The sequence below is a fragment of the Phaseolus vulgaris genome, chromosome 9 (genome assembly GCF_000499845.2).
Source record: "Phaseolus vulgaris cultivar G19833 chromosome 9, P. vulgaris v2.0, whole genome shotgun sequence".
Classification (NCBI taxonomy): Eukaryota; Viridiplantae; Streptophyta; class Magnoliopsida; order Fabales; family Fabaceae; genus Phaseolus; species Phaseolus vulgaris.
Window position 1 is genome coordinate 22946866 of NC_023751.2, and position 27508 is coordinate 22974373.

Below are 27508 nucleotides of genomic sequence, written 5' to 3' on the forward strand. Positions count from 1 at the left end.
TTTGGAAACTAAAGTCCTCGCTTTTTTTTTTTACTGTTTTGTTATAATTTTTAACTGTAATACATGTTAAAAATTTCAAAATATTTATTGATTATAATAAACTCAAATTATATAAAATAAATATTTATCGTGCATACACAATCTAAAATATTAGTTAATTGTTGTAATAATTCACAAACATATTTTAGTTTGACTATAGTTTTTCTAATACAGTTAAAAGTTTAGTTTTCATGGTCGAAAAATAAGACGATTAATATTTTGTTTTGACAGAACGAATGATCAATCATAAAGAATTAATTATTATTGTTATTTATTTTATATTTTTTCCCGCTAAACCCAGACACTTTCTGAAGAAACTTTCCCGTTGATTTGAACTTCAAAATTGTGCCCTCTCCTCGCACTAGGTGGTAACACTCGCACGCTATTCATCGCGAACGAAAATCGCGTTACCGCCAAAACCCTATTCTTCTCTTCACGAACCAACGCGTGGATGCACGCAGCATGAACGTTCTGAACGTGGCGGAGAAGCCCTCTGTGGCGAAGTCCGTCTCCACCATCCTCTCCCGGAACCAGGGCATAAGAACGAGGGAGGGTCGTTCCCGCTACAACAAGATCTTCGAGTTCAACTACACCATTCGCGGCCAACCCTGCCACATGCTCTTCACCTCTGTCACCGGCCACCTTATGGAGCTCGAGTTCGACGAGCGTTACCGCAAGTGGCACGCGTGTAACCCCGCCGATCTCTTCCGCGCCCCTGTCCACAAATTCGTCCCCGAGGTTCGCATCGAAGAACAGCGCTTGTCTCTATCTCTCTGTGTATGTGTGCGTTTAATTTTCCGTTGCAATTTGTTTGCGTTGTTAACCCTAGGACAAAAAAGATATCAAGAGGACGCTGGAGGAGGAAGCGAGGAGGTGCCAGTGGCTTGTTTTGTGGCTCGATTGCGATAGAGAGGGTGAGAACATTGCGTTTGAAGTGGTTGACGTCTGTACTGCGGTGAATCCTCATCTTACTATAAAACGGGCTCGGTTTTCTGCATTGATTGACAGGTTCAGCTTTGTGTCCTGTTGTGGTGGTTCTTTTTTCTTTGATTGTTTTCTTGTTTGATTGTTGCTGCTTTTCATAGAGAGATCCATCATGCTGTTCAGAATCTTGAGGAGCCGAAGAAATGTCTTGCTGATGCTGTCGATGCCAGGCAGGTGAGTAGTCACTATTTTCTGACCAAGAAGGAGCTGATTTTTTGTATTTCCGTGAATCTGTTTGTTGCAAATTAAAACTAGGATTTGACGCTATTGCTTTTTGTTTTATGCATTAACTATTACATGTTATTTTTCTATTTTGTGGATGGTGAGGGATGATTGTCTAGCTTTTTTTTGTAGGAAATAGATCTCCGTATAGGTGCTTCTTTCACGAGGTTCCAGACCATGTTGATGAAAGATGCTTTTGTCATTGACACTGCTACAGATGGCAGAAACCTTATCCTAAGTTACGGCCCTTGCCAGGTATGTTTCTGTTGAAAATGCTCTGAGATTTTTGTGCTTTGAAGTTATTGATTCTTCTGAGATTTAGTTGTATTTTTGTACTACAGTTTCCTACACTTGGATTTGTCGTGGAACGGTATTGGGAGATACAAGCACATGAGCCAGAAGAGTTTTGGTCTATCAACTGCGCTCATGAATCAGAGGGACGCATTGCTAAGTTCGGCTGGATGTAAGATACAAAGGTTTTAGGGTTTTGATACATTCATGGTTCTTGTTGTATCACTGACTGCAGGTTAAGATGTAATCTAAATTCATTTGGCAGGCGGGGCCACTTGTTTGATTATACATGTGCAGTTATAATATATGAGATGTGTGTTGAGGAGCCAACAGCAACAGTGAGTTTTTTTTAAAACATGTGGTGGGGCATATGCTAAATGCAAAGTAATTTTTTCATTAAACGTATTGATTACCTTTCAGGTGACAAACGTAAGACATCAGGAAAAGCCAAAGTATCCTCCACATCCTTTGAATACCATTGAGCTTGAAAAGCGTGCTTCAAGATACTTCAGGATGAGTTCTGAGCACACAATGAAGGTGAGTGGACATTACCACTTGTTTGTGTGCTTTCTCCTTATGAGTGGTATCTTTGAGTTCTCCCCCTCAAGTGAGTCTCCTTCACACATTTCAAACTTCCCTTCCACCTCAAAAGTTTTTTACCCACAATTCCTCTACTCATAACACTTCTCATAGATAGTGCCAATTGTTATGTTCCTTGAGTGAACATATCAATGAGATTTGATACCTAACCTAGGAGATGAGGATTCAATGAGTCCCTAATATGGTATCCGTACCATCTAAGTAAGTGGATTTATGCGTAACACAACCTCATATAACCATATTGTAAGGTGAGGATTGAACCTCATTTATATATTATAATCTGTCCTAATTTCTAGTCGATGTGGAATTTTCAACAATTATAGAGAACTATTTTGTAGACAAATTCAGAGTGACAAATACTTGTTAGTTTATTCCAATTCTCTTTTTGCATAATTTTACAGATTTGATGTTTCTATATGCCACTATGCTTACAACTTATTTAAATATTTATAGGTGGCAGAAGAACTTTACCAAGCTGGTTTCATCAGTTATCCCCGTACAGAGACTGATAACTTTTCTTCAAGGACTGATTTGCATGTGGGTTAGCTCTTTCATCAATCCAAACATGAATAATAATTATCACAGTTGCAGTCTCCTGGATAGTTGGACTTTAAAGATACAAGAAAAGAGTAGAGTTTTTGCTAACTTTCATGTGGTAATAGACATGAACTTTGATTTGAAAAGAGCCCTCACTTTTATGGTTATGGAGAACATGCTATTTGGCATGGATGCTGTGTTATTCTTTTTATTACTGTAAGAAAATATTTTATGCAGCACCTGAGAATTTTAATTATTTGGCACAGATGTTGTAGTTATATGCATCTTTTTGGTGTCTTATAATACACAAAAAGGAAAGGGGCTTATAAATTATAACTCTGAAGGGGTAGTTTTGATATTTTGTTATAGGTTAAACCATGGAAGAAATTAAATGTAGTATGTTTATTGCCTTGAATGTTATTGGAAACACAACAGCATTTTAATATATATGGGCACATGGGTTTTTGTAGATGCTCATTGTAAAACATATATGTTTATATTATACCCGTGAGCTAATTTTCTTTTGTAATATATGGCACTAGAAGTTAAAATATATTTTTCTATGCAAGCAAAGAAGATCTGACTTTTACAGCCACCCTGCTCAATTGTTGCACTTTAAGATTTTCACTTGTGTTGTTTCACCCTGCTCAACCTGTCTTGTTTTAACAATATTGTTGTTTCACTCTTTATCCTTAGTAAATATTTTGTCCTGAATGACTAATCTTCCATTTTCTTTTTTATTTTCCTTTCAATTGTAGACAATTGTGCAAGAACAACAAGGGCATCCTGAGTGGGGAGTATATGCACAACGATTGTTGGACCCTGGGACAGGGCTTTGGAGAAACCCTAGAGGTGGTGGACACGATGACAAGGCTCATCCACCCATTCACCCTACAAAATTTTCTACTGGAGAATCTGGATGGAGCCAAGATCACCGTGTCAGACATGATTCCGTACCACTATTTTTACTTTAAGCATTGCATTTTGCTTGGACATTCATATTATTTCTTAAATTGCTGCAGAAACTGTACGAGCTGGTTGTTCGCCACTTTTTGGCATGTGTCTCAAAGCCTGCTATAGGAGCTGAAACTACTGTTGAAATTGATATTGCCGGTGAACTATTTTCTGCTTGTGGGAGGGTGATTCTAGAGGTGAGATGTCTGTCATGCACCATGTGGATAGCCCATATTGTGATGTAAGACAAATATTGGATCTATTTTGAAGCACTTGGAATATGAGGAAAGGCAAATATATTATTTTCTGATCATTCAAACTTATAAAGATTACTCTTTATACAACTTTCGTTATAAAAAAATATGCTATAATTATGGACATCAAATCATACCTGATTATTACAAATTAGGGAACCTTCATCAATCAATACTAACAAATGAATAAATCTAATTAAATCCGTACAACATGTGCTTCATATTTTACACGTTACAACAACTTCTGTCAAGCTGGTGAATAGATGTTTATTATTCATAGTTTTCTAGTAAGATATTAGTATCATTTTGTGGGTAGTCCCTTTGAACATTTGCTAACTCACCTCTAGAAGGAGAACATATTTTCTTTCCCCAACGTCATTGTCTAACTTTTCCTTGATAAAGTGCTGATCTATTTCTATATGTTTTCGTTCTTCATGGTGAATTGGATTATGAACAATGCTTATGGTATTTGTTGCCCCCAAAAAGCTTCATAGGAACTTCATACTTAGTTTTGAGACCGTCAATATGGTCTTCATTCATACTAATTCACAAATCCCTTGGGTCATAGTGGAAAAATCTGCTTCTACACCAGAATTTTCAATCACATTTACATTTTACTCCTCCATGTAACTAATTTACCACCTAGAAACATTGAGTATGTTATGTATCCAAACCAATGATCAAGAAGACAACTTAATATTGTATAAGGCCTTTCTTATTTTATACAACTTATTTCTTCCATTAATGAAATAATCTATGTGAAATATATGCATTTCTTTTAGGCTAAAAGCTATAGCTAATGGTCATAGTGCAACTATTTCTACTTAAGGGCATAGTAGTTTAAGCGCTATGATTCAATTGTGACTTAACCCATTTAACCTATGTTACGAGACAATTGATGTAATGTAACTCAACAATCTCCCAATCAACAATTATCCCGTTGAGGACTGAGCTTGTGACCTTGACTCTGATACCAATTGTTGGATCGGGAGCTTACCTCTAGACCAAAAGTTATAATTAAAGATTGTAGTGCAACTCTTTCTACTTAAAAGCATCACAACCCAAACGTCACAATTTGATTGTAATATGATTCACTTGATCTTCGTCACGAGACCATTGGTGCAATCTGCAACAACCTTTTCCTCTAAATATCTATGCAAAATAATATTTTTTTTTTCCTTGAAGTGGTGCAACTGTCAAAGTGAGGTGTCACGGCTAAAAAAATCATGACTATATTATGTTCCTGGCAATCCGAAGCTGTCTTTCTATCTTCATTCCTATTCCTTCTCAAGCTTAAAATGTTGTTTGCTAAAACTGGCATGTTGAAATAAAGTATTAAAAATTCCTTTTTGTCCTTCTTAAAATTGAAGAGAGTAAATTGCTGACTAATCAGCAATAGGGACTGTGCACATTGATTAGATCTCCTTAAAGCTACAACGAGCTTACTGCATTTTGATTGTATTCTTTACAACCTATTTAGGAATGGTTATTACCTGTTGTTTTCAACCACTCTGCTGTTTGAATCATTAAAAATTATTTTTCAACACTTAAACAGCAACAAGAACTGCCTATTCCTTCATCATATCATGAACCTCCTTGATTATTTGTTGCTGCATGTACTATCAAACTAACACTTTTTTCCTTTTTACAAACTCAAATCTATATAGTTATGACTTAAGCATTGAATCAGTTGTGGGAATAACTAAAATTCGTGTGGTGCACGTCCATATGTGAATGCCTTTTGTTTTTAGTAAGCATTTAATATATGTTAGGGACAAGTTGCAAATGTTCTGATTATATGTTATTGTCTGGTTTTCATTCAATCAGAAAAACTACTTGGATGTTTATCACTACGAATCTTGGGGTGGATCACTGATTCCAACATATACTATTGGTCAACAGGTTTGCTTTGAATTATAGCATCAAATTTTATGTAACATTCTTGTACTAGTGATTGATTACTTTGTTGTATTTTTTTGTCATGTCATATCTTGGCTCTTGCCATTTTCCGCACATGCTGTTCATTGTCATAACTGTCAGATTCCTGATGAAATTTCAACAGAACAAATCCCAGTATAACACATTTTGACAGATTGTTATACTTATTCTTGTGTAAGCTCCACTGTGGTATTTAGTGCCATATTAGAGGCTGAATATTTAGGAGTTTGACAAATTTTGTTTTTATGATAGAAATGGTGGCACAATTATCCAAACGTCAAGTATCTATTTAATGTGCCGATAACCTTGAGAAAGTTGACGTTTTGTTGCAGCAGAGTCATGTGTGAAGCTCTACTTGTCATTTTCCTGATCAGTTGGCATGCTAGACATCAATGCACCAACATGTGGGGGGAGTGGGTTTTATTCTCCTTTATTTTTGTAATGAGGGTGTTTAGAATTTCTATCAGTAGTCTTTGCCTATATAACTGTAATGTAATTTTGATCATTTAGGATAATAAAAATAACATTCTTCTCCCAAAATTACTCTTTATAGTAAGACTTCAGTGATCCTTTTGTCTTGGGGTAAATTTTGGTATTGAGCTAGACTATGTTCATTTCTAATATGGCATTAAAGCCTATCCAATATTGATGTTGTTAGGCCAACATAGATGCCAGATCCTGCAACTTCACACTTCAAATGTCCAGTCTTAGTAGTGAGGGTGTGGGGTCTATGTTAGGCAAGAAGATAAAGACAAAGTATGGAGGGTATATTATAGAAGGAAATTTAAGAATAAGGGATAAGGGGGTTTCGGGTAGTTTGTTGGTTATGGTTGGTCTTTAAATAAAGACCAACCCGGTAGGTTAAGGGGTTAGCTTGTTGTGGTTGTGACAGGGTAATACCTGTGTGAAAGAAATTATTCTCCTTTGTAAGTGCTTTTGTGTATTGTTAAAGTGCTGGAATAATAGATCAAGGAGAAGTGTTCTTTCTCTTTCTGTGTTCTGCGTGTGAATCTGTTTCCTTTCTATCTTGGGTCGTAACAGTCTAAGATGTTACCCATTCACTTGGATTATGGTTCATGTAGCTTTTGTAATCCTAGACTAAATTTTTTGATACTTTTTTTCTATATATTATAGATGTAAAATTTGGGTTTATGTTTCAATGTGTTGTATTTGCTTCTGAGCTGATGATGTTAGAGTAAGGTAGGAGAGGGGTGTAGTAGACCTTATTCTGAGCCTGCTGGAGTGTATCTTTTCCTTTCTGTCAGTTGACAGTTAGGTTTCTATTACACTTCAGCTACAATTGAACCCTTTTCTTATTTTCCTTTGTAAACTCTTGTATTACGGTGTATCATAACATACAATAATACATTTTTACCTTCAATCCTTTCTCATTTTGTCAAAAATCTAAGCAGAATATATATTCATGATGTAGAGTAAGGTAGGACAGGGTTGTAGGCCTTATTCTGATCCTGCTAGAGTGTATCTTTTCCTTTCTGTCAGTTGACAGTTAGGTTTCTATTACACTTCAGCTACAATTGAACCCTTTTCTTATTTTCCTTTGTAAACTCTTGTATCATAACATACTATAATACAATTTTACCTTCAATCCTTTCTCATTTTCTCTAAAATCTAGAAGAATATAAATTCATGATGGTGCTATTTATATTGCAGTTCATTCCAACAACATTAATCCTTGATTCCGGAGTAACCCGACCACCACCACTTTTAAGTGAAGCTGATTTGCTGAGTTATATGGACAAGGTGATAATTATTTATCTGACTGACTAAAAATTTGATACTTTGTTGTGAACAAGTCCAATTATGTGTCATTAGACATTGACAATTGTATATTTATTGTTTTATTTGTTCTCAAAGGAGGGTATTGGTACAGATGCTACGATGCATGATCACATCAAGAAGCTACTTGATCGATTTTATGCAACTAAGGATGCTAACACTCGTTTCACACCAACTAATCTTGTAAGTTCATACTGTTAACTTGCAGGAGAAATTTGTGACTAATCTCCGTGTCTTGTGATATTTTTTTCTTGGGCTATCTTGACTTTTATTTACTTCTGTTAAGAAGAGTTACTATATAAGGTTATTAGGCTAGAAGACGATGTTGTGAATAATATTTATAGGTCATTACACGAAGATTTCATTTAATAAAACCAATTCTGTCTACACTATTGTAGTATTATTCTACAATTGAATATGCTGATCACTGAATGTGTATATGAAGTTGTCAACCATCTGGTCTAATTGACAGTTATGGGAGGCTTTACTTTGAACATTAAGAAGTTGACTGTGACCCATACATGTAGGTGAACTAATTAATACAACATTTACAAACTTACTAGCAATTAGAATCTTAATGTGTTCCTGTATTTAATTTTACAACAATTAAATATACAGTAACCTGAACAAAGAGTTAATAATCTATCATGGGAGTCTGCTGAAAAGAATTTTTCACCATAGCATGACATTAAGTCCTTCTATTGCCTATTGTTAGTAATTTTATTATCTATAGAGCATTAGAGCTGCACAACGGAGCGATATGGGATTGAGCATATTTTATAGACATGCTTTATCTGTATCCTTATTGTTTTTAATTGCATAAAAAAAGAAGTAGATCAATATAACTAAAAATTGAAAAGGTTTATCTCCCCATGAATATTTGTGTTAATACTTTGAAGAATCCTCTTTTTATTACCATAGTTATAATCTATATAATTTTCAAATATGTGCTTGCGCTGGCATAGACAAAAAAATGATGATATTTTCATATCAAATTTTTCTTAGTCACGAGCTTGATATTATTGTAGGGTGAGGCACTTGTTATGGGATATGATGACATGGGGTAAGTAATTCTATTCATTTTAAAATTGTCACTAATCTCATATCTAATCTTATTAGCATATTCTTGATCTTACTTGAGTGGATTTCTATATTTTGTCAGTTAGATGCAATAATTTATTTTTGGAAAAAAATAGGAAAGAAAAAGAGGAATCATTAGTAAAGATATTTCTAGTTTAAGAACAATTAACCATTCAGCTAAAGGTGTTCAATATATTGTTCATCCTAATAATGTTTCGGATGATTAATGATGTTCAAAGTGTGGTTAATATTAATCCAGCTATTGGCTCAAATACTTATTTTGGTTTGTTAATTGTTGCTAAAATGGAAATCATTTGTCAAATATTTTTTTTTTGTAATTTGAATTCCTTGTTTGTGGTTGAATCCAAAATGTGATTTTCAAATTTAATGCTTCATCCTTTGCCTCTACTCAGCATGCTGTTTCCCCCCATCTGCACTCCACCCTGTAACATTGTTAACCTTTATTTTGCCTTTGCCTTTTGCTACCGTTGAGGTTTCAGGTATAAACTCTGGAAACCTTATCTTAGAGCAGTTATGGAACGTGACATGAAATTTGTTAGTGAAGGAAATAAAAGCAAAGCTGATGTTTTGGCAACTAGCTTGCAGCTGATGGAAGCTTGTTTCCTAGATGTAAGGAATCATTTGGTTCTTGCTCAGTTGCTTATAAGTTAATACTTATTATGAATATTTTGTTATTCAGAAGATCTTTAGTCCCATGCGGTTATGTTAAAATTGCCTCTTTTCAATTGTTATTTCAATTTTTTCTATATACTTTTAGATAGGGGTTGCAAACTATTGTAGGTTTCTTGGCATGAAGTAGTCACACGTCAATGTAGTAATAATAATTGATTGTTTGTTTTATGAAGGTTTAATAAATTTGTTTGTCTCTGAACTATTTGAGACTTTTTTTAATAGGTTTCTTGCTAGGATTCTGCAAATTACACGGACTTATTTGCAAAGTTTCAAATAGTTTAGGGACCAGTTTTCTTGTTTAATTGTTTTCTAGGTCCTTGAAGTATTTGAGAATTTTACAATGGGTACCTGTTTTTTGATAGAACCCCTAGTGAGGGACTTATCAAGGACTTTATTTACAAAATTCTATAAGGACTTCTTGTGTGCAATGCCACGTGCAGGAAGCTCAGTGATGATGAGTCCATGGTTGTGGGTAGGGTTGTCCTTCATTTTGGATGAATTGCAATTTTGGTCCTTTTTTGTGTGGTTTAAGTCCCTATATCTTAGAACTCAGCAATTCCAGTCTAATTCTTAATTTTGTATGTTTTTTTTTGTTTATTTTAATTCAACTGAAATCTATATCAAATATACTCGTTTAGAGTCCTATTATTTAAATTATTAAAATGTAAAAAGTAAAAGAAATAAGCATATATGCAAAGTTTAATATCTGATCAAAATTACAGATTTCTAAAATCACGGGGAAAAAAATAGGGAGACTAAAATTGCTAATCAGGAATTAAAGGAAGATTAAAATTGTAATTTAGCCTTTTTTGTATCTAACAACTTCATGGAATCAAACCTGAAGGCCGGTTGACTGGCCTTTCTCCCTCTCCTTTGACAATGAGAGCAACTTAAAGCTTTGGATTTGAAGCTCAAACTGTATGGAGTATAACGGAGGGTTGAGTATAATAGTTACTTAATCAGTAAGTAAGTAAAACGGATGGGATTATTTTTACAGGTGATGCATGTATTCAGTTAAGTGTGACATAAGGCATTATTAATTGTGCATCTAATCCTTTCTGAATTATAAGAACTCCTTTAGATGTCATTTTGTAGGGTCAGATGTGCTCTGTGCTCATATAAAATTTATTGGTAGAGTAGTCTAACTGTCTTGATGCTTGTTGCCATGACCTGGGCTTGTGGTCTTTTGCTTTCAATAGCAATTTTTTTGGTAACATGCACATGAGAATAAAATGATTGGCACTCAATTTACTTTTCTCATGTAGTTTTTTCCATTCAATCTGCCTTTTTAATCATTTGAAATTTATCAGAACCAAGTTTATTTGGTTATGTATATTTTGAACTTAAATGTCTGATAATCTGTAAATATATGTACAGGCGAGATTGAATAAAGTGAAACTTTTAGAAGCCATGGCAATATTTTTTGAAAGGTGACTATCTACCAACCTCCAAACATATGTACTCCATGTGCACAATGTTAATGAGTATCTTCGACCACCATTGCAGATCCGGTAGATCTGGCAATGACGAGCTACATGCAATGGGAGAAGTTGTTCGACAATGTGGACTTTGTCAAGAATCAGACATGGTGCTAAGGAAAAATCGAGTATGTGTTTTATGTAGTTGTGGTTCTGTACCAAGGGAATGATTACATTTAATAAACAAAGTTTGGAATTTGTGTTGATATTTTTTATTATTTTCATGTGATTTGTATAGGTGGTGACATTATTGGGAATTAAATAAATAGCTCAATTATGTGCCATTCATGATCAATTCCATCATATAGTGGTTAACTAACCAATGACATGAGAGTAGGAGTCTAGGTGTGGAGTTTAGGGTGTTGGTAGTAGTAAATAACTTTATGCCTGGAGCATGAAACACAAAATAGAAAAGACCCAGTAGGCTCAATCTAGCTGATACACTTGAATTTAGGTTTTTTTAAGTAATAATAAGTGTTTAATCATATCTTTTTTAATGCAGCTGCATACTTTCTTATGTGTATACTTGCTGAATTTTGTTACTTATGTGTATGAGGGCTTGCCCAATCATTATATTCATGTTAGCCTTGTGTTTATGGAATTTATAGTTTTGAAAGGAATAGGGGCATAACCTTTTATCTGATTAGTTTTTATATTATCATTTACCAGGATGGCAATTTTATGGTTGGATGTTTGGGCTACCCTCAGGTTGGTTTTTTCTTTTTCCATGTATTTGTTAATTGCTTTGTTAAAAGTTACAACTCATCTACCCTTGGAAATACCAGTTACCAATATTATTGTGCTCTCGGGGACAAAAGAAAGAGTTGAAAGAAATAGATGAAATGTATTTCTGATGTGTTTTACAAATCTGATTAGAGTCTCAATTTATAGACTGTTTACAACCTAATTAAGGAAAGAAATAATAGGTAATGAAAGCAAGAAATAATGGGTGATTAAAGCTGTACAAATCAAATCAAATTACTAACAAATTTGTCCTAATAAATAGAGAATGAAATCTACTCTTAATTACAAAATAATTCTCCTGATTGTGCAGCACTCCCCCTCAATTTGGTGAATGTATATCTATCATTCCCAACTTGCAAGTAAGATCTTTGAATTGTTTTGTGGGAAGTCCCTTAGTAAACATATCTGCCAATTGGAGTCTTGAAGGGAGGTACTCGGTGGTTATAAGACCATTATCCAACTTCTCCTCAATGAAATGTCGGTCTATCTCTTCGTGTTTTGTTCGGTCATGTTGAACTAGATTGTGTGCAATACTAATGGCGGAGTTATTATCACACACCAAACCCATAGGAGCTTCATATTTTATTTTGAGATCATCGAGTATGATCTTCATCCATAATAGTTCACAAACCCCTTAAACCATGACTCTAAATTTTGCTTCTGCACTTGATCTTGCAACTACATTTTGTTTCTTGCTCCTCTATGTCACCAGATTTCCCCCCAGGAACATGCAATAGCCTGTGGTGGATCTCCTATCAACAATTGATCCTACATAGTCAACATTTGTATATATTTTAATGTCTAAGTTTTCCCCTTTTTTGAATAACAATCCTTTCCCTGGAGAGGCTTTGAAGTACTGAATAATTCTATTTACTGTTTGCTAGTGTCTTTCTCTTGGATCATGCATGAATTGGCTAACCACAGTAACTGCATAAGCTATATTTGGCCTAGTGTGTGATAGATAAATGAGTTTTCCCACAAGTCTTTGATATTGTGTCTTCTCCTTCTTTGGATTTTCCTCATCATTCCCAATCCTATGATTTTGCTATATTGGCACTTAAGTGGTCTTACAACCCAACTTACTAGTCTCTTTGAGGAGATCAAGGATGTATTTTCTTTGAGAAATAAAGATGCCCTATCTAGAGTAAACAACCTGTATCCCAAGGAAGTACTTTAGCTTTTCAAGATCCTTCATCTCAAATTGAGTAGCCAATATCTCCTTCAAAGTTTGTTTTTCAATCTCATCATCACTTGTAATAATCATATCATCTACATAGACCAAAAGTAGAGTGAGTTTACCATTCTGAGAATGTTTTATAAACAGAGTATGGTCACCTTGGCTGTGTCAGTACCCCAAAGATACCATAGCTTGAGTAAACCTTCCAAACCAAGCACGAGGTGATGTTTAAGATCATATAGGGTCTTCTTAAGTTTGCACACCTTATTTCCTTCATTTACAACACCATAACCAGGTGGAATCTCAATGTATACTTCTTCCTCCAAGCTTCCAAGAAAGAAGACATTTTTAACATCAAATTGATGCATCGCCCAACCACAGTGTGCTGCTAGGGAGAGAATAATCCTGACTGTATTCATTTTTGCCACTGGAGCAAAAGTCTCCTCATAATCGATCCCATAGATTTGAGTCTTTTGCAACCAACCTTGCTTTATACTGATCCAATGTGCCATCAGACTTATACTTAACTGTGTATATCCACCTATAACACACTGCTTCTTTTGGTCTCTCTACAATCTCCCAAGTCTCATTCCTTTCTAATGCGCTCATTTCTTCATTCATGGCTCGAATCTAGTTCTCATCTTTTAAGGCTGCTTGTACTGAAGTAGGGATTTTGATAGAATCAATAAATGAAAGAAAACTCTGGTGCTGCATAAAAAGTTTTTCTGTAGACACAAATTGGGATAATATTTGGCACAAGGTCTTTTTTCTTTTCTGAAGGCAATAGGTAAATCATTTAGGTTAGGTTCAAAAGTACTAATTAAGGTGTCCTCAGGAGTCTCACAGTCACGGGTATGGGTTCTTACCTCCGGTTCGGACAATTGAAGTTGTTGTTCGACTAGGACGAGTTGTTGTTGCCTTTGCTGATATTGTTTTCCGAAATATTTGTCCTCATTATTCTTCTTTGTTAATGATGTTGGTGCAAGGTTTTTGTCATCCTCCCTAAGAATGAAATCTATCCTGCAACAAAGGAAAATGTGGCAACTCAAGAACCTCAGCTTCTTAAATACTCTCCCCCTGAGGCTGAGAACTAGTAAAGAAAGACTCTGTTTCATGAAAGGTGACATCCTTGGAAACATAGACTTTACGACTTTGAGGGTGATAACATTTGTACCCCTTTTTGTTGGGGGCATAACTGATGAAGACACATTTGATGACATGAGGATCTAACTTACCTCAATAAGGACTATGAACATGGACAAAAGGAGGAGAACCAAAGACACCCTCTAAAACCTGAGAGGGTAATCTATTAATCAAATAAGTGGCAGTCAGGATTGCTTCCCCAGTAAAATCTAGGAACAGACGTTAGGAAAAGTACAGCTCTAGTAACCTCAAGGAGATGACGATTTTTCCTTTCAGCAACCCCATTTTGTTGAAGAGTGTCCACACAAGTTAGTTCTTGAACAACTCCATTTTCCTTAAGGAACTTGAAAAAGGTTTGGTTCACATATTCTCTTCCATTATTAGAACACAATCTCTTAATTGGACTTTCAAATTGTGTTTGAATCATTTTGTAAAAATTTACAAGCAAGTGAAAAACTTCAGACTTATCTTTTATGCGGAATATCCAGGTAACCCGAGTACAATCATCAATAAATGAAACAAACCATTTTGCACTTGAGATATTAGGAATAGGTGAAGGTCCCCATACATCTGAATGAATAAGATCAAAAGGTTTAGAACTTTTATTACCATTGGGAAGAAAAGTTGTCCGATGGTGTTTAGCAAACTGACAAACATCACAATGAAAAGACCCAGTCGACACTTTTGTAAATAAAACAGGAAATAAAGACTTTAGGGTACTAAATGGAGGATGACCGAGACGTATGTATTGAACCCATATCTGAGAAGATGACCAAGATTCACGGCCTTGCTGAAGATTAGAAGTGTGTGTCTGTAGTTTAACACACTTTTTATTTTCTTCATCCTGTAAATAATATAACCCGCATTGTTCTTTAGCAATTCCAATAGTCTTCCCCGTGGCAAGATCCTGAAAAACACAATGGGAAGGAAAAAATATCACTGCACAATTTAAATCTTGGGTAAGCTTTTGAATAGACAAGAGGTTATTGGATAGTTTAGGAACATGAAACACATTTTTTAAAGGAAATGAAGGTTGAAGGTGAATGTTACCATGACCAGTAACGAGGTATTGAAACCATTAGCAATAGTAATATATTGGTTACTAGATAAAGCAGTGTAGGATGAAAAAGAAGAGGAATAAGGTGTCATATGATCAACAACAAAGTCTATAATCCAGATATATTCAGTACTAGAGGCATTAAAGGATAAGAAACTAGAACTCTTACCACTCATAGTGAAGGAAAAATAGCTAGATGTCTTACTAAGGGAGTCCATGAGACCTCAACCAACTAAGTTTTGCAGATTGGCAAAATTTGGTCTTGTTCACAAAAAAAAAAAAACTCGCTGGAAATGGTGCAAGGTGGTGGTCAATGGAGAAAAAAAGATAAGGAAAAAAAGTTGCAGCAATGAAGGCTGCCCAAAAAAAAAATAATTGTAGAAGCTGAGTCTCCCTGATCAGGAGCTCTGATTCCAAGTTGAAAGAAATAGATGGAATGTATTTCTAATGTATTTTACAAATGTGATTACAGTCTCTATTTATCGATTGTTTTACAACCTAATTAAGAAAAGAAATAATAGGTAAGGAAAGCCAGAAATAATGAGGGTTTAAAACTGTACAAATCAAATAAAATCAAATCACTAACAAATATGTCCTAATAAATATAGAATGGAATTTGCACTTAATTACAACATAATTCTTCTGATTATGCAATGGACATGATTCTGAAGACTGTTCAAAATGGGAATAGAATGATAGAATGTGCTCATAAACTGAATGAGTAAATCCTCTAGGACCCGAAAGGGTAATCTATTAATCAAAGAAGTGGCAGTCAAGACTCCTTCCCCTTAGTAAGATCTAGGAACAGACGTTTGGAAAAGTAAAGTTCTAGTAACCTCAAGGAGATAATGATTTTTCCTTTCAGTAATCCCATTTTGTTGAGGAGTGTCCACACGTTAATTCATGAACAACTCCATTTTCCTTAAGGAACTTGGAAAGGTTTTGGTTCACATATTCTCTTTCATCATCATAATGCAATTTCTTAATTGGACTTTCAAATTGTGTTTGAACCATTATGTAAAAAATTACAAACAAGTGAAAAACTTCAGACTTATCTTTCATAAAGAAAATCCTAGTATCCTGAGGACAATCATCAAACAAGCCATTTTGCACTCGAGATATTAGGAATAGGTGAATGTCCCCATACATCTGAACGAATAAGATCAAAAGGTTTAGAACTTTTATTACCATCGGGAAGAAAAGCTGTCTGATGTTGTTTAGCAAACTGACAAACATCACAATGAAAAGACTCAACATACACTTTTATAAATAAAATAGGAAATAATTACTCTATGATACTAAATGGAGGATGACCAAAATATCTGTATTGAAGCCATATCTGATAGGATGACCAAGATCCAGGGCTTTGCTGAAGATTAGAAGTGTGTGCCTGTATTCTAGCACACTTTTTATTTTCTTCATGCTGTAAAGAATATAACCCGCCCTGCTTTTTAGCAATTCCAATAGTCTTTCTTGTAACACAATTTAAATCTTGGGTAACCTTTTTATAGACACAAATTGGGATATAGGATATTTGGCACAATATCTTTTTTCTTTTCTCAAGGCAATAGGTAAATCATTTAGGTTAGGTTCAAAAGCAGTATTTAAGGTGTCCTCAAGAGTCTCACTGGTATGAGTTCTTACCTCTGGTTCAAACAATTGAAGTTGTTGTTCGACCAGGACGGGTTCTTGTTGCCTTTGTTGATATTGTTTTCTAAAACATTTGTCTTCATTATTCTTCTCTGGTAATGATGTTGGTGCATGGTCTTTGTCATCCTCCCTAAGAATGAAATCCTGCAACAAAGGAAAAGGTGGCAACTCAAGATTTCTCAACTTCTTGAACATTACCATAGCCAGGTGGAATCTCCATGTATACTTCTTCCTCCAAGCTTCCATGCAAGAAGACATTATTAACATCAAACTGATGCATCTCATAGGTTTGAGTGTACCCTTTTGCAACCAACCTTGTTTTATATCGATCCAACGTGCCATTAGACTGATACTTCACTGTGTATATCCACCGACAACCCACTGCCTTCTTATCCTTTGGTCTCTCTACAATCTCCCAAGTCTCATACTTTTCTAATGCCTACATTTCTTCATTCATGGCTCGAACCCAGTTCTCATCCTTTAAGGCTTCTTGTACTGATGTAAGGATTCTAATAGAATTAATAGCTGAAAGAAAACTTTGGAGCTGCATAGAAAGTTTTTCTGTAGACACAAATTGAGATATAAGATATTTGGCACAAGATCTTTTTTCTTTTCTCAAGGCAATAGGTAATCATCTAGGTTAGTTTCATTTTAGGTTAGACATCTTTGGAAATATAAACTATACAACTTTGAGGATGATAACATTTGTACCCCTTTTTGTTGGGGGCATAACCGATGAAGACACATTTGATGGCGCGAGGATCTAACTTACCTCGATACGGACTATGAACATGGACAAAAGCTGGACAACCAAAGACACGACTCTGAAGACTAGTTAACATGGGAATAGAAGGATAGAATGTGGTCATAAGCTGAATAGAAGTAACACCCTCTAGAATCCGAGAGGGTAATCTATTAATCAAATAAGTGGCAGTCGGGACGGCTTCCCCCAATAAGATTTTGGAATATACATTTGGAAAAGTAATGCTCTAGTTACCTCAAGGATATGACGATTTTTCCTTTCAGCAACCCCATTTTGTTGAGGAGTATCCACACAGGTTAATTCATGAACAACTCCATTTTCCTTAAGGAACTTTGAAAGGTTCTGGTTCACATATTCTCTTCCATTATCAGAACGTAATCTCTTAATTGGACTTTCAAATTGTGTTTGAACCATTTTGTAAAAATTTACAAACAAGTGAAAAACTTCAAACTTATCTTTCATGAGGAATATCTAGGTAACGCGAGTACAATCGTCAATAAATGAAACAAACCATTTTGCACCTGAGATATTAGGAATAGATGAAGGTCCCCATACATCAGAATGAATAAGATCAAAAGGTTTTGAACTTCTATTATTATTCAAAGGAAAAGTTGTTCTATGGTGTTTAGCAAACTGACAAACATCACAATGAAAAGACTCAACATATAATTTTGTAAATAAAACAGGAAATAAGGATTTTAGGGTACTAAAAGGAGGATGTCCAAGACGTCTGTGTTGAAGCCATATCTGAGAAGATGACCAAGATTCCGTGCCTTGCTGAAGACTAGAAGTGTGTGCCTGTAGTTTAACACACTTTTTAGTTTCTTCCTGCTGTAAGCCGCCCTACTCTTTAGCAAGTCCAATTGTCTTCCCTGTGACAAGATCCTGAAAAACACAATGGGAAGGAAAAAATGTCATTGCACAATTTAAATCTTGGGTAATCTTATGAATAGACAAGAGGTTATTAGATAGGTTGGGAACATGAAGCACATTTTTTAAAGGAAAGGAAGGTTAAAGGTGGAAATTACAACGACCAGTAATGGGGGTATTGGAACCATTAGCTACAACAATATGTTGGTTATAAGATAAGGTATTGTAGGATGAGGTGTCATATGATCAGTAGCACCAAAGTCTATAATCCAGATATTCTCAGTACCAGAAGCATTAAAGGATAAGAAACTAGAACTTTTACCACACATGGTTAAAGAACAAGAGCTAGTCTTACTAAGAGAGTTCATGAGAGCTCGTAAACATTCCAACTCTTCTTTGCTGAGTGAGGGGACCTCCTTTGCTATTTGAGGGAAAGGTAAGGTCGTACTTTCAGAGTCAGATGATGCTTGATTAGCATGCCTTTGTATGGTACCTTTGAATCCTCCAGTACATTCCAAGAGCTTCTCCTTTCCATGAAGTTTGAAACCCTTTTCCTTAGTATGACCTGTCTTTTTACAATAACTGCACCAACAATCTTCACAATTAGCCTTTGTGGGAGGCTTTCCAAATGAAGGAAATGAACCTTTTATAGGGCCCTTGCTAGTCGCTAGAGCTGAACTATCAACAGAGTTGTTAGTACTTAGAGCTGAACTATCAACGGAGTTGCCCCCATCCAACATTACTGACCTCCGAGTTTCTTCCCCTCGTACAATGTGAAAAACCTCTGAGAGAAGGGAATTTTTCCTTTCCCAAAATCTGAATCCTAATTGGATCAAATTCAGGGTTCAATCCAGAAAGAAATTTAAATATGCATACCCTTTCCAGAAATTGTGCTAGTGCAATAGAGTCATATATGCACTTCATCTTCAAATTTTGATATTGATCTAATTCGATCCATAAACCATTCAACATACCATAGTAGTTTGTTACTGAAAGGCTCCCTTGGCTGATATGAAAGATCTTGTTTTCTATCTCGTACCATGCTTTTTTCATAGAGTATGTTTGACAAAGGTTTTCCCAAATCTCCTTAGCAGTGGAGAAGAACATACAATTTCGGCTAATCTCTAGCGTCATAGAATTCCATAACCAGGTCATGATAAGAGAGTCTTCATCGTCCTAGTCTTCATATTTAGAATCAGTTTTGGATAGAGAGTTCCCTCCTAGGTGATTCAATTTCTTCCTTCCTTTGAGAGTAGCACGAACCAACTGGACCCATTGCAGGTAGTTTGTTTCCATCGAGACGATAGTTGCTTTGCAACATCGGCAAATCATTGGAGCTAAGAGAGGTTGTGTTGTTAGTCGACATTGGTAAGAGTTGACCGAAATACGACAAAACTAGTGGGGATTCTGTTTGGGAAAAAAATGTTGGAAAAAAAATTTCCGGCAGTAGCGGTCAACGTCGGCAGTGAAGGTCGGCAGCGGAGGTCAGTAGAGAACGTCAACAGAGGAGCAGCGGAAGTCGGCGTTGTGGCCGGCGGTCGTAGGCGTTGGTCGTCAATGGTAGTATTTGTAATGAAAGTTGTTTAGAGAAGTATTTGCAGCAATGAAGGCTGCCCAGAAAAGTAATTGCAACAATGAAGGCTGCCAAAAAATTGCAAAAACAGAGTCTCCCAGATTAGGAGCTCTGATACCATATTACAAAATGGATTTTAAGTCTAACTCAACTCCATAAAACCGGCTCAATGAGGTGAGGTTTGCCCCCACTTATATACTATGAAAGGCTCTAATCTTTAGTCGATGTGGGATCTTCAACACACCCCCCTCACGCCGAGACTGCCAACTCGTGCGTGAGACTATATACTATGGGTGGTCCGATAGCGGCCCGATAGTGGGTGACACGATAGGCCCAACACAAACACTCGCTAGGATATGCTCGAAATGGCTCTTATTCCAAGTTGAAAGGAATAGAAAGAAATAGATTGAATATATTTCTGATGTGTATTACAAATGTGATTACAGTCTTTATTTATAGACTGTTTTACAACCTAATTAAGGAAAAAAAATAATAGGTAATGAAAGACAATTATAATGGTTGTTTAAAGCTGTACAAATCGAATCAAATCACTAACAGATTTGTCCTAATAAATATAAAATGAAATCTGCACTTAATTACACCATAATTCTCCTGATTATGCAACACAATGACTATCTATGCACCAATAACTTGGGACGTGTAAACACCTTAAATTTCATTAGTTTATACTTAAGATGCATAGCCCTAAGAATACCTCTTCACATTGATGATAATATTTTGCAAATAATTTACACCCCAATGTCCTTTTTTTAATTGTATTTTTGTAGTAGGCCTCACTAAAAATCAGATAGATATCCAATTTTTATCCTCTCTGAATTCAATTTAACCTATTTATGAAAGTTGTGTGTTTTTCCTCCCTTGTTACCTGTCTATTTCTTCAGATCACAACTGACGGATGCTAATATAAATTTGATCTCTATAAATAAATGACAGTGTAGGAATGCTGTGTGGCTCCCTGGATCACTATCAGAAGCAGTTGTGACCACCAATACGTGCAATATCTGTTCTCCTGGTTTGTGACTTAATTTAATCAAGATACTAATGCGGGATTATGGCCTATTTCACTTTTTCTTAATAGAATAATAAAGCCTTGAATTTAAAGACTATGAGCACCTAAGTTGAAATCATAGGGATTTAAGTGGGATAAGAAAAAAATAGAGATTTTGAACAGTATTATTTCCTTGAATATGATGTGATGGAAGTGATATTGTGCAGTGCTTTGAAGAAAAACATTTTAGGAAATTTGTGATTTACACAGATTTGTATGATTGGGAATATCCCATGAATCAAGGGATCTTAGAGTAGAGTAGGGAGATGTTTTGTTTCCTAGAATACCAAAATAGCTTTCAGAGTGTTGTTTTACTGTGTTGTACTGTACTTTTTCAATACTTTGTACTGCAGTAGATCTCATACAGTTGTTATTCTAAATAACCTAAGTGCTAGTTAGAATAGTTAGCTGTTTTACGGGGATTGAATTCATTTTCACAAATACTAATTTCTCTAATTTGTTTATGTTTTAGTGATCTTAACCCTTTGTCTTGTTTTAATATTGTTGTCATATCTGATTGCATAAAATGTTATAGGTCCTGTTTACTTAATTCAGTTCAAGTTTAGGCAGCTGGAAATTCCGCCAAACTACAGTGTCAACCATTTGGGTAGGTGCATCTCTGCAAGATCAGATTCTTTTCACCTGATTTAACCATTTGATATCTGCCAAAAGTGAAAAAGTAGACTCAAAATATGGAAAAAGATTCATTTAATTTGTTCATTAACTTGTTTGTTCATTCTCAAATATATTATGACTCAAACCCCTTTTTTAGTCAAAATGTTTTTTTTAATTAATGTATGTGATATGATAGGTTGCATTGGTGGCTGTGACGAGATTCTTTCACAGTTGACAGAAATATGTGGCAGGGGATCTCGCATGCCAGGTCTGTGTGAATGGCTAAGTAATTATTGGAAACTCTATTAAAAATATTGCTGGATTGTATCAATGCAAGGTGATATTGTGTTGAACAATAGTTATTTATAAAGATTTAACGTGAAAAAACATGAGATAACCTATGTTCATATGCCATTTTTCAATACAAAATTTGAGTGGATTAATGACATTCAAACATTTTTAGGGGACAGTAATATTTATTTTATGGATATTATTAAAACTCTTTAGCTAGTTTTTACCTTTTGTTTTTCTTTTAATCTGCCGCATTAAGTATGTTTTATAATTGTGGTCACAAGCCAGTTGGGGACAGGACAAAATACATGTTTTAATCTGTTTGCTGTCATTCCCAATTTTTCCATGAAGCAATATTGGAATCCTCACGGTATACCTTTTCATGTTTTCCAGCAAGACCTCGAGGACCAACTGCACCAACGAGCAATGCCCATCATACTAACCCACGACAACCAACTGCACCAACGAGCAATGGCCTTCATACTAACCCACGACAAAGACGTTGTATGAACTGTCAAGAAACAGGACATTCTTCTAATGATTGTCCTTTACGCTCTGGGAATGTCCGACATCGTGGAGCAAGTGAACATAACGGTAAGGTCTCAGTAGATTTTAAAATGCAATGCCAGTTTAGACGGCCTTGAGAAATAAATAAATGTATTTCTTGGATATTTAGTGTTGTCACAGGGATATGATCAAATGCTTACAGTGAATCATGATTGTATATAATATTACTGACATTGATTTTTGGAATATGTGAAGATGGATTATTGAGGAGTTTACTATGTAAAGGTTTGTATTAATTCTATGGGCTTGGTCTGACATGTCATGTGATACAATTTGTTACACAATGATCGTTGTGTATTGGGAAGGCCGGGAAGCTATTCATTGTAATCTTTCATTGATTATGGTGAAATTTATGTTTTTCTCTGGTCTACTCCTTATTTGTAGCCTGTCAGTCTAACCACAGAGCGTGAGGACACATTTTCTAACCACGTATAAAGCTTTGGTTCTGGAATCTTTTTATTAGTCTTTTCCATTTTCAACATTTCTTGTATCTCTTTTGTATGTTAGGCATTTAGTGGATAGCACTGCAACATATTTTTGCCTTTTATCTGGATTGCCCTACAGTGTTTTGGTTATCAACCTTCCATGCCTTAGAAACAAATGTGTTCGGTCCATGGCAACATATGTTATAGATAACGAGTGTTAAATTTTAGTGTTTTACTTATTTCTATGTGTCCTCGCCGCTCTAGCTCAAGTTTTGGTGTGTGGTCATAACTTGGGTATATTTTTCAGTGGGATGTTGAAAAGTGAAAAGTGACTTATTTTCCAAAAAGTAATCTTCTTAGTTTGGTGCATCATGTTTGGAAATCTTCTTTTAGCGTGCTTTTTACAGTCATTTAGCAGCTGTCAAAATTGAAATTTAAAGCTTTGCATTTTATAAACCATTAAACAATGCAGGGGAAGCTTCTGTTTCATGCAGTTCGTGTGGAACACCATGTGTTTTGAGAACTGCAAATACAGCAACTAACAGGGGAAGGAAGTTCTATTCATGTCAATCACAGGAATGCAACTTCTTTGTGTACGTGAACTCTTGAATTTTTGTTGTATGATTATATTTCAGCCTTTTCTGCTATATTTACTCTTCGTGGTAGTGTCTAAAATATGAAGAATTTCAACAATTTTTGTTTACTGGCCGATGTTTCTTAGCTTGTGCATGGTTTTATTTTGGGGGGTGTTGTTTTTATCAAGGGAGGAGAAATGGCATTCCTTATCTATTCCACTTTTATGTAACTATCAAATCTTTGGCACTTAATATCTGGACTCTTGACAACTGAATGATTAACCTGCCAACCTCTTTCTCTTAAACTGCTTTTCATCCACACAAATAGCCCAAACTGACATTCATAAATTAGATTTAAGTATGTCCATCTCTCACCATTACATAATCTGTGAGTCTAAGTTTTGAAGAGGCATAGACTCTTTATTTTGAATTATGTGAGATTATTTTTTCAAACAGTTTAGAGAAATGAGCCATATTGCTTGCTTTTGAGATAGTTATTTGTTTTTATAAGCCTTATCACCCCTGTCACAGATGGGAGGATAGCCTCGATGATGGAACTGGAGGCAGAAGTGCCACACGTTCAAATAGTATTCCATCCTCCAATCCTAGGCGAACAGGTGGACGCGGATCTCGTGGTAGAGGTGGCCAGACAGGAGCTCATACTGCTGCCACAACATTTGTTTCGGCAACAGGAGATCCTATTTCTGGTAGAAGGTGCTATAGGTGTGGTGATCCATCTCACTTTGCAAATGTCTGCCCCAATCGTGGTGTCTGATCTCTCATTTATTCATCTTAACTGTATATATAAGGAAAGGTTGGCCATCAAGAACCTTTCTGCTTTCATTTTCTATTACTATGCATGTGCTTGAATAAACACTGGGAATATTGTGTCAAACTTTGAGCATGCATTACCAAAACTTGTGCTGGTTCTAATATGCCAATCTTAATTTTCAATTTTTTTTTATTCATTCATCAATTCTTGTATAAAGGAACTTGTAGCATTAGCTTAACTTCAAATAACTGAAGAATCTATTTCAATTGGATCTCCTTTGCTTATGGAGAACTTGTAGTTCCCGAATTCCATGGCTTTTGGAATACAATTTTGCCCTTTAAGCCTTTTGATACAGGGTATTGAGACGGATCAATTCCTGTTTATGATGTTTTATTGGTTGGGTGATGTTTAAATATCATTATAAGCCCTCATGGAATCCAGCTGAAATAGATGTCATAAACTGTCCCCACAAAAAAAAGGTGTTTTGTAATGCTGCATGCTTCGTATTTATTTATTCACTCAAATGACAACTGCTTCTGCTCTACAATAACTTGAATTATATAGACTTTTTGTTTTATTTCCAGCACCCAGTATGTAGTATTCTGAAATATTGAAATAGGTCTCAAAACCTGAAACTTTGGTCACACCGTCTGTTTGTCGAGCACATGGTGGGTATGCTGTCATGAAACAATCCCTTCGCCAAATCTGGAGGGAGCATGTGCGAGGGCGAGATCATAACAATTGTTTGACTGCAGCTAAGAAGGGGACATTAAATCCATACTTAGCGACGAAGCATAAATCATGTCCCAATTTTCTGCCACTGTCTAATTTATCGAGTGTTTTATTGTGTATGCATTAATCTAACCAAAGCTTATAAGTGGCACGAAAATTGAATCTGCATTGTTGGCTTAATTTAATAATGCAAAGCCATCGAATTACTTTTTCTTTATGATTTTTTTTTAGGAGTTATTCTCTCTAGTCAGGTTGTTAATTTCCAAATCATGTGCGTATGGGCTTCAACAATTTGAACACAATAAGGACACCTCATCTTCTTTGGGTACATAAGTATGTTGCTGATTTTCCACATAGCATGCAACCAGAGATTCACATTTTCACACAATATTTTGTAGTATGTCTAAATGATTGTCCTTCCTCTGGGTTTGAGACATCGCCGAATGGGTGCTGTTTGAATGGAATATTAATTTCCAGCCAAATGAAATCATTGAATGTAATTAGCTCTCTTCATTTTAGCCCCATTGCCTTAAAAATCTCTCTAAATACTCATGCCAAGAGTGTTTGGAGAATAAAGAGAGGTTTTTTTAACCTAAAATAATCCTTGGACAAGGGAATTTTACATGGAAAACATGTTTTCCATTCTCTTAATCTAAAGGTTAGAAGTAAATAAAACTTTCTAAAGTCATTTATGTCGACTACACCGGTGATCAATTTTCCAATATCTCCGTACTAGTTTTCTAGCATGCCTAGTTTTTAATTTAAAATAGAAGCTCCTAAATATTATTTTGTACAGAAGCATGTGAAATAGGGAATAGGAAAGACAACTTGGACTTTTGTTTATGTACAGGATAATGGACGTTTTACAAAATATGCGGCATGTTAACTACGCCCAACGCTTATGCAGACAATAATCTTTTAGCAATCCAAAGGGGCGTACAGATAATTATTCTCTTTAATTATTGATATAGTAATTTGATATGTTTCTACAATATTCCTTCTCTTTATTTCTCATCTTACTCAATACTTTTTTTACATTTGTATTTTATATCTAACTTTTCTGCAATTTCTTTGTTAATTCAATCTTTTCTCATGAAAGTAGGTAACCGAGGAGCGAGGATTAAATTATAGCTTATGATATGATGGCCAGAGTTGTCCTTGGGCTTGAAGGAGTGCAGTTTGGACCATACAGCCAAAGGTAGTGGGTAGCATAATTTTGAAGCAGAAAGATGAAAAGTCTTTCCAATATGCTCTTTTTAGAATATTACAAATGTCTCTTTACCTTTTTGTATTCTCTGCTATTAAAGCCTCACTTGCTTTTTATTATTTTAAACTTGACTTCAATAGTGGTGCATGGAATTTGAAGGTAGTGAAAAGGCATCAAATGAAACCCACCGCTACCCCATGGTTAGGTGCATATAGATGATGTAGATGGTTTAGCCAGATTCGTTGAGGACAAATAATATCCGCTTAGTGTGAGCACTTCTAACACGTGAAATAAATAAATATATATAAACCTCACTTTTTCTTTTACTACAAACATAAACACAGAGTTGGGTAGATCCGTCCGAAGGAATAAGTAAACTTAGAAACCCGTTTCAAGGAATTTGACCTTTCCATGTTAACAATAAAATAAGCCATTTTAGTCCTCTTACCTGACAAAAGTTTTGGTTAAACTTTTCTATCAATAGTTACTGAAGAATTTTATTTATTTAGTATAAAAGAAATTACATGCTTCATTTTTATAAAACTCAAATATTTAACTTTTCTAAAATTAGAAGCATGGCTTTCACTGAGGAACCGTTCCAGTGTTAATGCAATAACTTTGAGAGAGAGTTTGGCTCACAACCACTTGAAGTGAACTCTTCACACAAGTAAATAAAAATGATAATAAAAGTTGCTATTACTGTTCAATGTTCTTATTTATTTTAAAGAATTCAAATTTATTTCAAAGCGAGATAGTCTTTGCAGAAAAAGAGAGTAAAATCCTTTTTTAACTATCTAATAATATTGATGTAAATACATAATAAGGCCTTATTTAAATAAATAAAAAATTCTTTTCATAATTTGGTTCATTATTTTATGAAGAAAATTGCAGGATGCAGACTTATATATCATTTATTGATATAAATTTATTATAAACCCATTTAATAATAATAATTATTATTATTGTAGTTATTTGAATTTTGATTTGTAATACAGTTTTTTATGTATACAATAACTAAAATAAAATTAAATACAAGATTTTTATGCACTCTAATTAAATATGAATGTCTAAGTGTGCGATTGTAATGTTAAACTTCATATCCTATGTGAACAATTAGAGTAATTTTCTAACTTTGTAGTGTAGCAAAGTTTATGTATCGAATATAACAGTACACAGAATATCAAATCTACTACTTAAATTACGTAGTAAGTTTTCAGAATTTTCGTCAAATACTTTATCTGTAACCATACAAATTTAAATTTAAGTTTTTATTCATATTTGGTTAATGTAAGCCGTCACAAACCTCTTTTTCAAGGCTTCACGTTAAGTAAATACAGAAGTTTTATTTGATAATCAAGCTATTAAGATATTTGACCTAATTCCCTTTCTTGGCTTCCATCGTAACGGAAAA

The 27508-nt window shown here is 35.0% G+C and overlaps 1 protein-coding gene across 6 annotated transcripts; it reads left to right on the plus strand.

Moving 5' to 3' along the window:
• The first annotated feature begins 317 nt into the window (after positions 1-317).
• On the plus strand, positions 318-26259 carry LOC137820135 (DNA topoisomerase 3-alpha). Of its 6 annotated transcripts, XR_011082548.1 has the most exons (26): positions 343-777; positions 869-1047; positions 1125-1197; positions 1378-1500; positions 1587-1708; positions 1802-1874; positions 1957-2073; positions 2590-2673; positions 3432-3611; positions 3696-3824; positions 5709-5783; positions 7491-7580; positions 7695-7799; positions 8645-8679; positions 9197-9326; positions 10767-10819; positions 10896-10995; positions 11537-11575; positions 20799-20877; positions 21449-21520; positions 21725-21796; positions 22213-22413; positions 23284-23404; positions 23918-24200; positions 25993-26088; positions 26238-26255. XR_011082548.1 is itself a non-coding variant. In XM_068623979.1 (25 exons), the coding sequence occupies exons 1-24, from the start codon at positions 502-504 to the stop codon at positions 24159-24161; spliced, it is 2772 nt and encodes a 923-aa protein (XP_068480080.1). In that variant the 5' UTR covers positions 339-501; the 3' UTR covers positions 24162-24200; positions 24743-26259. The 6 variants fall into 6 exon arrangements, 5 of the variants coding, with proteins under 5 accessions (XP_068480077.1, XP_068480080.1, XP_068480079.1 ...); XM_068623979.1 differs by having other exon boundaries at positions 339-777; positions 24743-26259; XM_068623978.1 differs by having other exon boundaries at positions 339-777; positions 25993-26259.
• The last annotated feature ends 1249 nt before the right edge of the window (positions 26260-27508 follow it).

Excerpts from the sequence above, each read along its gene's own strand:
- LOC137820135 (XM_068623976.1), top strand. The coding sequence starts at position 502 with ATGAACGTTCTGAACGTGGCGGAGAAGCCCTCTGTGGCGAAGTCCGTC. Across the intron at positions 1,501-1,586 it reads TAAGTTACGGCCCTTGCCAG|TTTCCTACACTTGGATTTGT; the intron begins GTATGTTTCTGT and ends TTTGTACTACAG. Across the intron at positions 23,405-23,917 it reads CAGGAATGCAACTTCTTTGT|ATGGGAGGATAGCCTCGATG; the intron begins GTACGTGAACTC and ends CCCCTGTCACAG.